The sequence below is a fragment of the Nilaparvata lugens genome, chromosome 9 (genome assembly GCF_014356525.2).
Source record: "Nilaparvata lugens isolate BPH chromosome 9, ASM1435652v1, whole genome shotgun sequence".
Classification (NCBI taxonomy): domain Eukaryota; kingdom Metazoa; phylum Arthropoda; class Insecta; order Hemiptera; family Delphacidae; genus Nilaparvata; species Nilaparvata lugens.
This window is the reverse complement of record NC_052512.1, coordinates 20261745-20276600: the sequence shown is the minus strand read 5'-3', so window position 1 is coordinate 20276600 and position 14856 is coordinate 20261745. Positions and strand designations below refer to the sequence as shown.

Below are 14856 nucleotides of genomic sequence, written 5' to 3'. Positions count from 1 at the left end.
GAACTTTGCTCACACATTTCTCATTAAATTTTTCCTACAGTTACTATTGAATATGGAAAGTCGTTGATTATGGGTAAAATGATGACTGAAATCCATCAAGTGTTTGTGATGCTGTTATTAATAACAACCTTAATTCATTTAAAAATTAATAATCCAATTGAAGTTGAAAGTTCTCAGCCAAAGATCTCATTTTTATTAAGCTAATCCAAGAATCAGAAAAAATACAGATATAACAAAAAAATCACATTCAAAACTCACGCCAACAGCTGATTGGGATGGCTGCAAGATGGCTGAACTGACAAGCTCTCGTCCTAGCAGGAAGAATCGTACCTAGTTTGTTTCATCCAGCTAAAAAGTACTGAAACAGGATTCAGAAACTTAGACTTTTGCTCAAATTACCGAGAAAAATGCTCAAATTAAACTGAAAAATATTTATAAAAATAACATAGACAACAGAGAATATTTATCGAGGTATTCTTATGTTTTCTATTATCTTTATTTATATGGATATCAAACGGTAATCATTTAACCTCAAAATTCGAATTTTATAATGTATATTTGCTACTTTTCTCATTGCTTGCAGTTGAAATAATAATTATCAATAGAAAAGAACTATTATTTATTATGAAGTGATGAGAATTTGTAAATGATGATTATTTAATTATGATTTAGATGAACATTATTCTTGTTTTGGATTTCTAGATTGAGATTTTATTATAAATGTATGGTAGCCATTTAAATTATTCTTATCTAAATCTAACCACAGTCATTGTTACCAACTTAATTTTTGTTTTCGTGCACTAATCCTCCATATAACCCACCAACTATTTTGTGTTGCCATGTTGCAAATCTGGAGTATGCAAAGTAATACTTTGAGCACTAGAGCGGAAAAGTGATTCTTTGCATTCTGTAATCAGTGCAGGAATGGTCACTTTTCAAGGTAACTGTAGGAAGAAAACTTTTTTCGAACTGCTTTTAGACCACCTTTTATATTCTGAAAACTCATCCTAGAATAGCTGATCTGAAGCCCCCAATACAAATCAAGACAAGACCTACAAGACAAGTTTTCAGGTCTTGGACGGCTCAACACACTCCAACACCAGACAAGCATAAAGTAGAATGGGCTACCCTATGAATATTACTTATTGAGTTCACTATTTAAATTGGCTAGAACATTTATATGAGATTAATGATAAATTAAATAAATGTTACCAATGAATAATAGATTACTGATAATGATTTGATACATTATTTTTTAATTCAACTGAATTATTACAATAATATTATCAATCAACAAATTACAATAGTTCACTATTTCAATTGACTAGAACATTCATGATGAAATGAATGGAAGAAATTTCAACTTGTAAAGGCAGAATATTGATTACTTCTATACCGTACTCAAAGTGAAACATGAAATCTGCTAACAAGAACTTATAACTCCGATAATATCGGAGTTATTGATCTCGAAAATATGCTTCGATAAGAATTGGCGAGCGATTTTACTCATAATCCCATATAAGTTTCATAGTGAAATAACTCAATTATTCAATATTAATGGCAGAGGTAGCATGAAAAAAGACCCAATGGTCAATAACCAAACTGTGTTTGATATGGTAACTGTAGTTCTAGCCAACATTATCCAACTGAGTATTGAAAATTACTTAGGGCGGTTTCCGAGCTCGGGATTTAGCTGAGTTCTAGCAATACCTACTATTACACTTCATGTAATAGCATAAAATTTAAATTTTTTAATCTTTTTTCTTACACTTCAAGTAATAGTAGGTATTGCTTCAGGCCCCACAACTAATTAATGACGTCATAATATGTAGATTGATTCATAGAATCATAGTAGTGTATGCTCTCTAACTTTTGTTACTGTATCGATTTTTTATTGGGTGAAATACTATCTAAATTGCAGATGAAAGACATTTGTATTTTATTGAATAAAAATTTTATTGAAATGAAAACACTTTATTCCACAAATGCAATAATTTCTCCACACTTTCAGCTTGATGGATATATTCGATTCAGTGTTATAGCTATTGATAAAATCATCTCAACCAAAAAATACTTAATAATAGTGTAATGAAAAACCTCTGCATTCTAGGCTTTATTGATCCTTAATGAATTCATAACAGATTCAAAATTAGAATAAATAGTTCAACATCTGATAACAGAAACATAAGAAGAAAACACTAGTCATATGATGATTCAATATCATCACATTCTTCCCGTCTTTAGGAATTCAATGAATAGTCTTTCAAATAAGAAGGCATTTTGCGCTCTCTATAAGATCTTCGCAGGGTGCCATCAGGAGGCTCTTCTTCATCACTGAGGGGGAATCCTGTATTTGTTTCATCTTGATTTTCATGATAATTTTCTTCTCCTCGAGGGACAAGGTTTTTCAATGATACAGTTGTCTCTCTTCCATCACTAAGCCGTACCTTGGCATATTGTGGGTTGATTTGAAGAATATCCACCTCCTCGTCCAATGGATCGAATTTACTTCTTCGTATAGATACTTTCATTAGGACTTTGTTTGAAGGGGCAAGCCAGGTTGGAAGTGCTATACCATTAGATGATTGTCTATAGTGTCGGAACATCCTATCATGTGGCGTCTCATTAGTAGCCGTGCACAATAGGGATCGAATAGAATGTAGAGAATCTGGGAGCACAGATTCCCAATCAGATACATCCAAATTTCTATGCTTCAATGTAAGAGACACTGTGCGCCAAATTGTACCATTTTCTCGTTCGATTTGGCCATTTCCTGGTGCGTTATAAGGTGATGACATGGAAGTGGCTACTCCTCGATTATGAAGGAATTCCTGCAGCTCTCTGGATTTGAAAGAGGTTCCATTGTCAGTATGTACATAAGAAGGTAAACCAAATGTGGTAAACAAGTTCACAAGGCACTGAATTACAGTTGATGAATTCATATTAGGACAAGGGTATGCAAACGGAAACCTAGAGTACTCATCAATTATTGTCAACAAATATTTCTTTTTAGTTTTTGATGGAAGAGGACCCTTGAAGTCCACGCTTAATCTTTCAAATGGATGTGTCGCCTTTATGAGAGTAGATTTCAATTTCTTGAAAAATTGAGGTTTTATGGCATTACATGTTTGACATGAAGAAGTCATTTTTCTGACATTCTCAACTGAATAGGGTAAATTATGAGTTCTTACCCAATGAATCATTCTGGTCACTCCAGGGTGACACAAGTCACAGTGTAGGGAGTGTAATTTATCGGTTTGAGTTGCATTACACACTCTGGAAAGTGCATCTGCTAATTGGTTGTCCTTTCCTGGTCTGTAAATTATTTCGTAATTGTAGCATGACATCTCCAATCGCCATCGTTGTATTTTTTCATTTTTTATTTTATTTTGATGAGTCATATCAAACATGAATGATACAGAGCGCTGGTCAGTGATAATTTTGAAGAATCTTCCAAGTAAGAAATGTCTCCACTTTTTAAGAGCACACAATAGCAAAAGCCTCTTTTTCAAAGGATGAATGTTTACGCTCACTATCATCCAGCTTCTGAGAAAAGAATGCTACTGGACGTCCACACTGTGATAGGACAGCTGAAATTGAAAAATCAGATGCATCTGTTTCAACCACAAAAGGTTCAAAGTCGTCAATTGTACTAACTACTGCCTTAGAAATCTCAGTTTTGAGTTGATTGAAGTCAGCTATAGCTTCAGAAGTCAAAGGAAAGGTCTTTGCTGTTAGAAGCCGTTTAGCTTTATCTGAATAATTGGATATCCATTTGGAATAGTGAGCAAACATTCCAATTGTTCGCTCAAGAGCCTTTCTATTATCTGGGGGTGGAAGATTGAGCAATGGTTTCAGACGTTCAGGGTCAGGAGAAATTGTCCCATTTTCAATTTTATAGCCAAGCAAGCTTATTGAAGTAAGTGAATATTTGCTTTTTTCTGTATTGATTGTAAAATTATATTTTTGTACTGCATCTAAGAATTTTTTGAGATTCAAATCATGTTCCTTCTGATTCTTACCACATATTGTCACATCATCCAGGTATGCATACGTTTTTTCAAGTTTTTCTTTATTAATAACATTATCAATGACTCGCTGAAAAGTGGGTACACCATCTGTCAGACCAAAAGCAAGCCTTCGAAATTGATACAAACGGCCACATGCCTCAAATGCAGTGAAAGGTCGATCTTTTTCTCGTAGGGGTACCTGGTGGTAAGCGCTTTTCGAGTCAATAGTGGTGAATACAGAGTTTTTTGAGACCTTAGAAACAATATCTTCAAGACTAGGGAGGGGATATGCGTCAAGATGTGTGTATCGGTTAATAGTTTGAGAATAGTCTATTACCATTCGCTTTTTGTGATTTTCGTTCTTCACTACAAATGCTTGAGCTCTCCAGGGAGACCTGCTTTCTTCAATAATTCCATCAGCTAGCAGTTTCTCAATTTCTTTCTCCATGAAACTAGTGTCTTCAAGAGAATGCTTTCGGGATTTAGTAATATTTATAGGTTTAATGTCTTTAGTTAAAAACTCAAAAAGTGGTGGAGGTTCTATCTTTGCTGGAGCCAGATAATTGATAGTCAATGGGGGTTTAGTTCCTCCAAATGAAACTCTAAGTTCAGAGTGTTGATTAAGTAAGTCATGTCCTACAATAACATTAGCACACAAATCAGGCAATACACTGAATTTTGTTTTGGGGTAATGTTGACCTGAAAATTCTAAATGAGCTACACAATAAAAGGAAATGTTCTTTCTTAGTGATGTTGAAGCCATGGACACTGCACCAGTTGTAGGGTAAATTTCAAGTCCACATTTTTTAGCAAAACAGTGTGAAATAAATGTCTCAGAGCTTCCTGTATCTATCAAAGCAGAAGTAGGAATGTTGTTTACCTGAGCTTGTACTGTAGAATTTTCAAGAACAGTAAAGGCTGCAATAAGCGCCGAAGATGAAGAAGTTTTAGTAGATTTGCAGACATTTTTCCAATGACCTATTTTCTGGCATTTTTCGCATAAGTCATTCAGTGCAGGGCACTGCTGACGTGTTTTATGTCGCTGACGACCACAAAAATAACATTTTTGAAAACTTGAGCTTCCAGTTTTTACAGCTGACAAATTTGTTTCTCTACATGAATTTTCTGAAGAATTATTTGAAGTGGCATTAAGAGTTATTTCAGAAGAGTAAGAAGCTGATTGATTTCTGGCAGATTCCAAGGCACGTGCTTTTTCAATAGCTTCATCAAGAGTTAGCTTGTCAAACTCCAAAAGTCTCAGTCTTATCTGATGAAAGCTGAGGCCCCGGATAAATGAATCACGAATGTATGTTTTCCTATGAGTTTCAGAATCAACATCTGCAAACCCACAATTCTTACTCAGTTGTTGTAAAGCTTGGTTATATTGGTCAATTGTCTCATCTGAAGACTGTTTTCTAGTTGCCAATTTATGTCTAGCGAATATTTCATTTATTGGTTTTACATATGCAGATTTTAGTGCGTCAATAGCCGAAGTATAGAATTTTTGTCGGCAATTGTTTGATAAACAGAATGAGATAGAAAGTTGGTAAGCAACCGCAACTTACTTTCATCATCGATGTCTTCTTCGTCAAAAGATGCGATGAAATTCTCAAAAGTCTTTAGCCAGAAGTTCCATTCTTGTAGAGCTGTTGGAGAATTCGGATCACCATCAAACTTGTCTGGTTTCAAAAATTTGTCCATCGTAACGCGAATTTTCAGTTTTCGTTTCCAGAAAAGATTTGAAGATTATACATTTGTTGTTGAATAGAAATTGTGAAATAGAGAATAGAAATTGATTGACTCGTATTTGATAAGATGAATTGATTTGATGATTTTGGATTACTGATCAATAAATTGTAATGAAAAACCTCTGCATTCTAGGCTTTATTGATCAGTAATGAATTCATAACAGATTCAAAATTAGAATAAATAGTTCAACATCTGATAACAGAAACATAAGAAGAAAACACTAGTCATATGATGATTCAATATCATCACAAATAGCCTGTTTCAGAATCGAAGGTAAACCAAATTAGATGTAATTTTTTTTGGAAAAGAGGGTCCCACAGGCTTGATCACAATAAATCTGTGGTACAGAAAAAACCATCAGGAGAATGTTTTTCAGTTGGGTAATAACTTCAATCTTATGATATTATGGGCAGTTCCAACACTTGCATTTACTTTTTAACTTATTAATTCAACAGATATTTCACACACTTCATTTTACACTTCCATTTCACATTCTAATTACACTGTTATTTCACATTTCATTTACACTGCTCTTTCAAAACTTTAATTAATTTTTTTTCTCACACTTAATTTACACTGTTCTTTTACACTTCATGTAAACTATTGTTTTGTAGGATAGAAGTTTTGAAGTTTTTCTTATCGCTTGTATACATTTTTGTTTCAAAGTTTAATCTCTCGGAGAATACAGAAACTTTGGGAGTTTTGTTATAATATTCCCGCAACAATTGGGTACACAAATTTATTTATTCATTCCTTGTACAATATTACACAACAACAGAATCCCATGATTTAAAACCCTAAATTTATCATTAATTTTTACAAACAAATGTCAGAAGAATGTTGAACAAACCATATTCATAGAAATGGAAGACCGTGAAAATAAAATTGGTAATTAGAATTTTGTTGGTTACCATATCAGATGTGATAACAAGCATCAGCGCTCTTATTTCGCTTGCCTATCGCCAGTAGCTCATCGATCTACATGTCATGACGTCATAATTTATCATAGCTTTAGTTCTGGGGCCTGAACTAATAATAGGTATTGGTTCTGGACTTTAATCAGCTGGAGTCCAAAAGCAAAATTGGCTTTCTGAAACAGGGCGTAGTCATAGTTTTTATGGTAATCTTTATATTTTTCTCATTTCTGTAATTGAAAACGTTTTTCTTTGACAGAATAAAACACGCCTAAAAGTAGTATGAAAAGGGGGAGACTGGTGCACAAGTGCACCAGACTCCCCCTTCACCTCAAGGTCACCCAAGGTCACCAAACCTAACCTCAAGGACATCTAGGTCAACCAAACCTAACCTCAATGTCATCCAGGTCAACCAAACCTAACCTCAAGGTCATCCACGTCATCCAAACCTAACCTCAAGGTCATCCACGTCATTCAAACCTAACCTCAAGGTCATCCATGTCATCCAAACCTAACCTCAAGGTCATCCACGTAATCCAAACCTAACCACAAGGTCATCCACGTCATCCAAACCTAACCTCAAGGCCATCTAGGTCAACCACACCTAACCTCAAGGTCATCCAGTTCAACCACACCTAACCTCAAGGCCATCCAGGGCAACCACACCTAACCTCAAGGCCATCCAAGGCAACCACACCCAACCTCAAGGCCATCCAGGCCAACCTAACCTAACTCAAGAAAAAAAAAATTAAAAAAAATTAGAAAAAAAAATAAATAAAAAAAAAGTTAAAAAAAAAAAAATTTAAATAAAAAAAAAATTAAAAACACATAAAATCGGGAATAAATGGGAAAAAGAGGGAAAAAAAGGGAAAAAAAATTTCCCTAAGGATCTTGAACTGGGGCTATAAAAGGAGTTGTATTGCAAGGAGTGGGACATTGTATCTTATGCAGTTGTGTCGCCAGTACATGTATGTGCTGCCAGTACATGTGTGTGATTTTCGTGTATTGGTTTTGGATTACTTTCATCTTTATCAACATCAAGAGTAAGTACCAGTGCATTTTATAGTTATATATATATATATTTATATTATATTCCTGATTTGACAATGAAATTTGAAAGAGTTGAATTTTGAAGTAGATGGTTTGAGACTGTCAATTAAATTCTAAAATGACTTGAATTCAAAAATGACTAGTTTAATTATGAATTAGGTTCCAATACATAGAGTAAATGACATAGTCAAAAATGACTAGTGTAATTATGAATTAGGTTCCAATACATACAAGCTGAGAGTTTAATTATGAATTATGTTCTTTGAGTTGGTGGTTGTAATTCAACCTAACCTAAAAAACGTATAACAAGTCTTTACCATAGAATTAGGCTGTACCCACACTATGTTTGACATTGATAGTGTGTATGTCGTTTCAGACATAGAAGTAGATCCCTATCATGAAGTAGATCCTAGACCCCCATTCACATTCCCCCACCCCCACCATACAGCTCCCGACCATCATCCCCTAGAACATTTAATATAAACACCTATGAACCCCGATCCTAGATATTGATACTGATTCACCGCCTTCATCCCCAACATCTGTTGATAGTGATGAAGGTATATATATATATATATATATATAATATATATATATATATATATATATATATATATATATAGAGTTGAATACTGCATACCATACTTATACAATATTGTTTTGCATTGTTCCAGATGAGCAAATCTGCACGATGTCAACAAACAGCAAACTCAGTGGACGAGTTTGTTGTTCTGGAGTAGGCATTTAAATCCTGACTCATGACTCTATACTACAATAATGCATACAAGGATGAGCCTGCCAAAGATTTCCACACCTTTCTGAGCGGTCTGAAGGATAAAATTGTTCACATCATCAGTCAGCAACTGCAGACACATGGAGCAATGAAGTTCAATCTAGTATTGGAGGCAACACATTTCCGCAGCACCCTTGATAAGACCTTCTTCGAACAAGAAGAGTTTCAGAATGTTGCCTTCAAAACTCCAAACTACACCATCTTCAGTATCATCAATCTTCCAGACATCATCAACCAAGCATGCATGACCCTCCTGGATGAGGAGTCAAAATTTGAAGGAAATTCCAGTGGATGGAGTTTGCTTATCATCGATGGATTGCTCATCAGGATTAGCAAACATACTGCCCTGCGTGGATCATCCTACATCAGTCTTCCACCTCTTCTATCAGCACGAAAGGCAATCATCAATCCTATAAACAAGGACCAGCAATGTTTCAAATGGGCTATCCTCGCCAAACATGTACATGGCAGTAATCCTGAACAAGTCGACAATCGATACCATCAATTGGAAGAGAGATACAACTTTTCAGGCATTGGATTTCCCACTACCATCAGTCAAATCGATAGATTTGAGAAAGATAATCTGGAGGTATCAGTTAATATTTATGGTGTGGATGAGAAGAATGTTATATTTCCAAGAAGAGTTGGAAATGCAATGAAGGCAGATCACTTTGATCTTCTCCTCCTCTGTGAGAGTGATGATGATGAAAACAGCACCCTTGAGGATGACAATGAACATGAATCAAATAGCCACTACTGCTACATTAAAAATTTTGAAAGACTTGTGAGATCCCAACTCACAAAACATAAAAGTAAAATTATCATCTGCAGACGATGTTTCACCCATTACACCCTTGACAGAGATGGAGAACGCAGGATGGCTGAGCATGAGGAGTATTGTGCTAGCAATAATACAGCAAGAATCATCATGCCACAGGTTGGAAAAGATGGTAAACCTCCAACCTTAAAGTTTGAGAAACATGTGCAAAAGTATAGAGTACCTTTCGTAGCATACGCCGATTTTGAGTGCATCCTGGAGAAACCTGATGGAGACAATGAACAATGGATTGGTAAAGCTACCAAAGTTATCCAGTATCATCGGGCAATGAGTTACTGCTTATACTTTGTGCGGGACCCATATTTGGAAGATTCCTGGCTAACAATCACTAACCTAATTCCTCATGAGCCGATTGTCTACAGGGGTCCTGATGCCGCCAAACATTTCATGAAGACCCTCACCATGTATGCAAAAGATCTAGATGAGGCAATTGACTGCAGGAATATCAAGTTGCTCCCACTAACCAAAAGAGAGCAAGCACGACATAATGCAGCTGATTTCTGTGAGGCCTGCAATGAGTGGTTCAATAAAGATAAGGTGTATGACCATTGTCATATAACTGGTATCTACCGGAATGCATTGTGTCATAAATGCAACCTGCAGCAACAGCGACAATCATTCATACCAGTGTTTCTCCACAACTCTTCAAACTACGATACACACCTCATTATTCCAGAGCTGGGTAGAGATAAGGATCAGCTGTTTGTCATCCCAAACTCATCAGAAAAGTATATATCATTCACCAAACGAATATCTCCAAAAATGCACCTTTGATTCATCGATACATTCCGGTTTACGCCTGATAGTTTAGACAATCTGGTCACCAACCTAGTCAAATCAGCATCGAATCCGGAAGACTTGTCCGAAGTGCTGCCACATACTGCCAAGGTGTTTGGAAACAAATTGAGCCTTGTCTCAAGGAAAGGAGTGTTTCCATACGACTACTGCGATTCATGGCAGAGACTTGAAGAAACATTGCTACCACCCAAAGAGGCATTTTTCAGCAAGCTGGTTGATAGGAGTGTTAGCAGTGATGATTATGAACATGCTCAAACTGTGTGGAACCAATTCAGTTGTAGAACTCTGGGAGAGTACAGTGACCTATACTTGAAAACAGATGTTCTCCTGTTGGCCGATGTCTTTGAGAGCTTCTGTGATGTATGCATGAAGACTTATGATTTGGATTGTGCACACTACTTTACATCTCCAGGCTTTTCCTTTGATGTCATGCTGAAATATACTAAAGTTGAGCTTGAGCTCCTTACTGACTATGACATGTACATGTCTATTGAGCGAGGTATCAGAGGAGGAATAACAAATTGTATACACCGTCATGCTGTAGCCAACAATGCCTACACAGGAGCGCCTATTGACCCCGAGAAGCCTACATCATATCTCCTGTACACAGATGCAAACAACCTGTACGGCTGGGCAATGTGCCAACCACTTCCATGCCAGAAATTCCAGTGGATGAAGAAAGATGAGTTGGAGGGGGTGAGCAGAGGTATAGAGGGTGTTGGAGATGTTCAAAAGATTGGCTACATCTTGGAGGTGGACATTGAGTACCCTTCTGAATTGCATGATGAGCACAATGACTTCCCATTCCTGGCAGAGAACAAAAAAACTCTTAAATCCAATCATGTACGACTCATGACAGCTCTAAGCAATCGCGAACATTATGTATGTCACTACCGCACCCTAAAACAGGCAGTACAACATGGATTGAAAATCACTAAAGTTCATCGAGGTGTAAGGTTTGAGCAGGAGGACTTCCTAGCACCCTTCATCAATACAAAGCTAAGACAGCAGTCAGAGAATAAGTTTGAAAAGAACTTTTTCAAACTCATGAACAATGCTGTGTTTGGTAAAACGATGGAGAATGTGCGAAAAAGAATGAGCATGGAGCTAGTGATTGATGAGAAGCGATTGAAGAAACTGATTGCTCGACCAGTGTACAAGGACCGCATCATCTTTGGTGAGAATATCTGTGCTGTTACGATGCATAAAGAGAAAGTGGAGCTCAATAAGCCTATCTATATAGGGTTATCAGTGCTTGACATCAGCAAAACCCTCATGTATGAATTCCATTATAACATCATGAAGCCCATCTACAAGGACTGTCTTCAACTCTTATATCAAGATACTGATAGCTTATTCTACCTTGTCAAGACAGAGGACATGTACAAAGATATCATCAACAACCAGCAGCTTAAAGATACCTTTGACACTTCAGAGTACCCTGCAGACCACCCATGCTACTCGGATGCAAACAAAATGGTGCTTGGAAAGTTCAAAGACGAATATGCTGGCCGAGCGCCACTTGAGTATGTAGGCCTATGATCAAAGCTATATGCTTGTAGGTGTTACAATAGTGATCCAAATCAGCTGACAAGTTGATTGATAAAGAAAGCTAAAGGAGTGAGGAGACCAATAATTGGGCGAGAACTCTCAAAAATGCATCCAGATGCTGAACGTTACATAGGCTTCCAAGACTATCTAGATTGTCTATATGGTGATGAGGATATCTATAGAGAACAAGTGATGTTTGGCACTAGGAAACATCAGATCATGACTCAAGTCATGAGAAAGAAGGCACTGAGCAAAGCTGATGAGAAGAGGTATATTCTAGATGATGGAATTACAACTCTTGCACATGGACATTACAAGATCCCCACTCTAGCACACATTGATGAGGAGAAGGATGAGGAGGCAGAGGAGGAGGATGAGGAGGAGGAGGAGGAGGAGGAGGAGGAGGAGGATTATGATGTGGAGGAAGAGATGATTGACTCTCAAGAAATTCCCAAGGTTCAGGCAGCTAGCAGTACTACAACAACTAAACGGCTACATTCCTCATCACATGATGAGCTCATTGATAAAGTCAATGAGTCAGAAAGCAGTACTATCCCTGCTAAACGATCACATCCCTTATCAAATGATGAGCTTGCTGATATGATCAATGACTATAAAATAGATGGTGATGCATCCCAGTACAGCATTCTGAGAAAATTGCTTGAAAAGTGAGTCATACCTCATGCCTGGAAGTTTCAACAAATCCACTGTGCATAGAATCTGCGCACATGTCTCCACCCTACATTCATATCGCAAGACTTTTTGGAAGCGGTCATCATCAGTTGAGGTCTGTGCACCGTGCTGTAAGGATGCCGCCCATCATCCCACTGCCGCCAGTCAGCCCACCATCGCCACCAGTCATCCCACCACCGCCGCCAGTTGCCCCACCACCGCCGCCAGTCACCCCACCACTGCCGCCAGTCACCCCACCACCGCCGCCAGTCGCCTCACCACCGACGCCAGTCGCCCCACCATCATCAGTTGAGGTCTGTGCACAGTGCTGTAAAGAACTAGCATCAGCTGCAACTCCAGCTACTACTCCAGCTAGTACTCCTGCTGTTACCACTACCACTGCACCAGACCCAGTGCCAACATCAGCCTGCAGTGGAGCAAGCAGATATGTGTGAGTGCAGAGACTGTCTACTAGTAACCAGCAACCAATGGATTGTGCAACCATTTCTGAAGTTTGGAGATAAGGACCTACCAGAACCGTTTGGAACAGCTCCAAACTTTCTAGAGACACTAACATCCATCTTTCATGATACCAAAGTGTCAAGCTATACCAATCTATGCGAGGGAGCAGCCATCTTGAAATTCTCATTCAGCAGAGGATTCTGCGAAATAAGTGATAGATTGGGTGAATTATATCACTGGATGGTTCTCGATATATTGGACGGAATCTATTGAATTGTAATGTAAATAATCTTATTATTCATATGAATGCTCAGTTTATATATTATGCTATGTATCAATAAAAGAGAGAGTGTGTTATTTCAAGAGAAAGATGCTGTACATCTTATCCCATACACCCTTCAACTTCTAGAGTGAGCACTGTTAGACATTTAAGATAGAGTAAATACAATAGGAAGAATCCTACTATGATAAACTTGTCTTTATCATACCATGCAGGAAGTTCATGATGGTTGAGCTCAACAGCCTGATGCCTATATAAATGCTAATTAGCAAGTTCATATATCCAGTATGGATAAGACAGTATTAGCACAAGAGCTGCACAAGCAAACTTGTTGGAATTTCCCCAACAAGAAAGGTTACAGTCAAAGGTCTTGATGACCTCTATCAAGCTGACCCTGTTAAGATGATACCATATGCTCGACAGAACAAAGGTTATAGATACATAATTACTATTATCAATTGCCTTAATAGGTTTGCCTTTGCTATAGCAATTAAAAGCAAGTCAGCTGATGATGTGGTCAAGGCAATCAGATACAGAAAATAACTCTCTCCTTATTCCTACTGGAGTAATTCTTCCTCTATCCAATAGTTTGACACATACAATGCTTCAAGGTTTTCAAACTGTAAAGTATATCAACTATTGTTCCTTCAGTATACCTGTTTGATTGCAATAGTGACCAATTCTGGCCCTTCTTGTAACTCCTATACTATGTATACTTCAACAACTAGGTCCAAGCTCATTACAGCTTGCTGTAAGTGAGCAGTGACTGAACAGTGACTGATCAGTGACTAAACAGTGACTGAACAGTGACTGAACAGTAACTGAACAGTAACTGATCAGTAACTGAACAGTGACTGAACAGTGACTGATCAGTGACTGAACAGTAATTGAATAGTTAAACAGTGACTGAACAGTGACTGAACAGTGACTGAACAGTAATTGAACTGACTGACCACTGGGTGGACGACTCAATTATGCCATATAGACATGATGGTCCATATGACAGGAGGAGTGAGGGTCATTGAGAATGTCCATATGTCATGTCTGAGCATGGAGTGGAAGTCATTGAAAATATCTATCTTCAATGCCATTTTGATCTCTAGAGCAGCATGGCTATGTTGATCTAGAGTCTCCATGGACATCTTGATTCAGTAGGTCTACCATAGACATATTGATCTGGAGTGATAGGTCTCCATGACCAGGTAGAGTGACAGGTCCTGTATGACCATCTTGAGCTAGAGTCCCTTAATGCTGGTGGGTGTGGCCATTGGTCATGTCACAGAGGGAGTTGGAGTGGGGTCGCCTAAAGTAAAGTAAGGTGATTTTTTACCTATATGAATTAATGAAACTCTCAATCAATAGTTAACACATAAAATGAGGTTTATTTCATACATGTTCACATCTTTACATGAGAGTAGTTTTAGACAGTGGATCATCCAATGAGGGTTTATTTTTTTATTATCATATTACAATGGTTATACATTCAATAGTATTTGACTCTCTCGCACAGCACTGTGCACAGACCTCAACTGATGATGGTGGGGCGACTGGCGGCGGTGGTGGGGCCACTGGCGGCGGTGGTGGGGCGACTGGCAGCAGTGATCGGGCGACTGGCAGCGGTGGTGGGGCGACTGGCGGCGGTGGTGGGGCGAATGGCGGCGTTGGTGTGGCGACTGGCGGCTGTGGTGGGGCGACTGGCGGCGGTGGTGGGGCGACTGGCGGAGGTGGTGGGACAACTG

At 38.0% G+C, this 14856-nt stretch overlaps 3 protein-coding genes across 3 annotated transcripts; 1 reads left to right on the top strand and 2 right to left on the bottom strand.

The window, feature by feature from the left end:
• Positions 1-3477: 3477 nt before the first annotated feature.
• On the bottom strand, positions 3478-5711 carry LOC120352936. Its single transcript, XM_039435281.1, has 2 exons — positions 5576-5711; positions 3478-3755 (listed from the first exon to the last, which is right to left on the bottom strand). The coding sequence occupies exons 1-2, from the start codon at positions 5709-5711 to the stop codon at positions 3478-3480; spliced, it is 414 nt and encodes a 137-aa protein (XP_039291215.1).
• Positions 5712-9393: 3682 nt separating this feature from the next.
• On the top strand, positions 9394-11694 carry LOC120352935. The gene is made up of 2 exons (XM_039435280.1): positions 9394-10082; positions 10161-11694. The coding sequence occupies exons 1-2, from the start codon at positions 9394-9396 to the stop codon at positions 11692-11694; spliced, it is 2223 nt and encodes a 740-aa protein (XP_039291214.1).
• A 787-nt stretch (positions 11695-12481) lies between these two features.
• On the bottom strand, positions 12482-12880 carry LOC120352934 (glycine-rich protein 5-like). The gene has a single exon (XM_039435278.1). The coding sequence runs from the start codon at positions 12878-12880 to the stop codon at positions 12482-12484; it is 399 nt and encodes a 132-aa protein (XP_039291212.1).
• Positions 12881-14856: the final 1976 nt, after the last annotated feature.

Bases quoted from the DNA above. Each gene is read 5' to 3' on its own strand.
- LOC120352936 (XM_039435281.1), bottom strand. From the start codon at position 5,711: ATGGACAAATTTTTGAAACCAGACAAGTTTGATGGTGATCCGAATTCT. The intron at 3,756-5,575 runs GTAAGTTGCGGT...CCAATTATTCAG, and splicing joins AGAAGACATCGATGATGAAA to ATAAAGCTAAACGGCTTCTA.
- LOC120352935 (XM_039435280.1), top strand. From the start codon at position 9,394: ATGGCTGAGCATGAGGAGTATTGTGCTAGCAATAATACAGCAAGAATC. The intron at 10,083-10,160 runs GTATATATCATT...TACGCCTGATAG, and splicing joins ATCCCAAACTCATCAGAAAA to TTTAGACAATCTGGTCACCA.
- LOC120352934 (XM_039435278.1), bottom strand. From the start codon at position 12,880: ATGGTTGCACAATCCATTGGTTGCTGGTTACTAGTAGACAGTCTCTGC.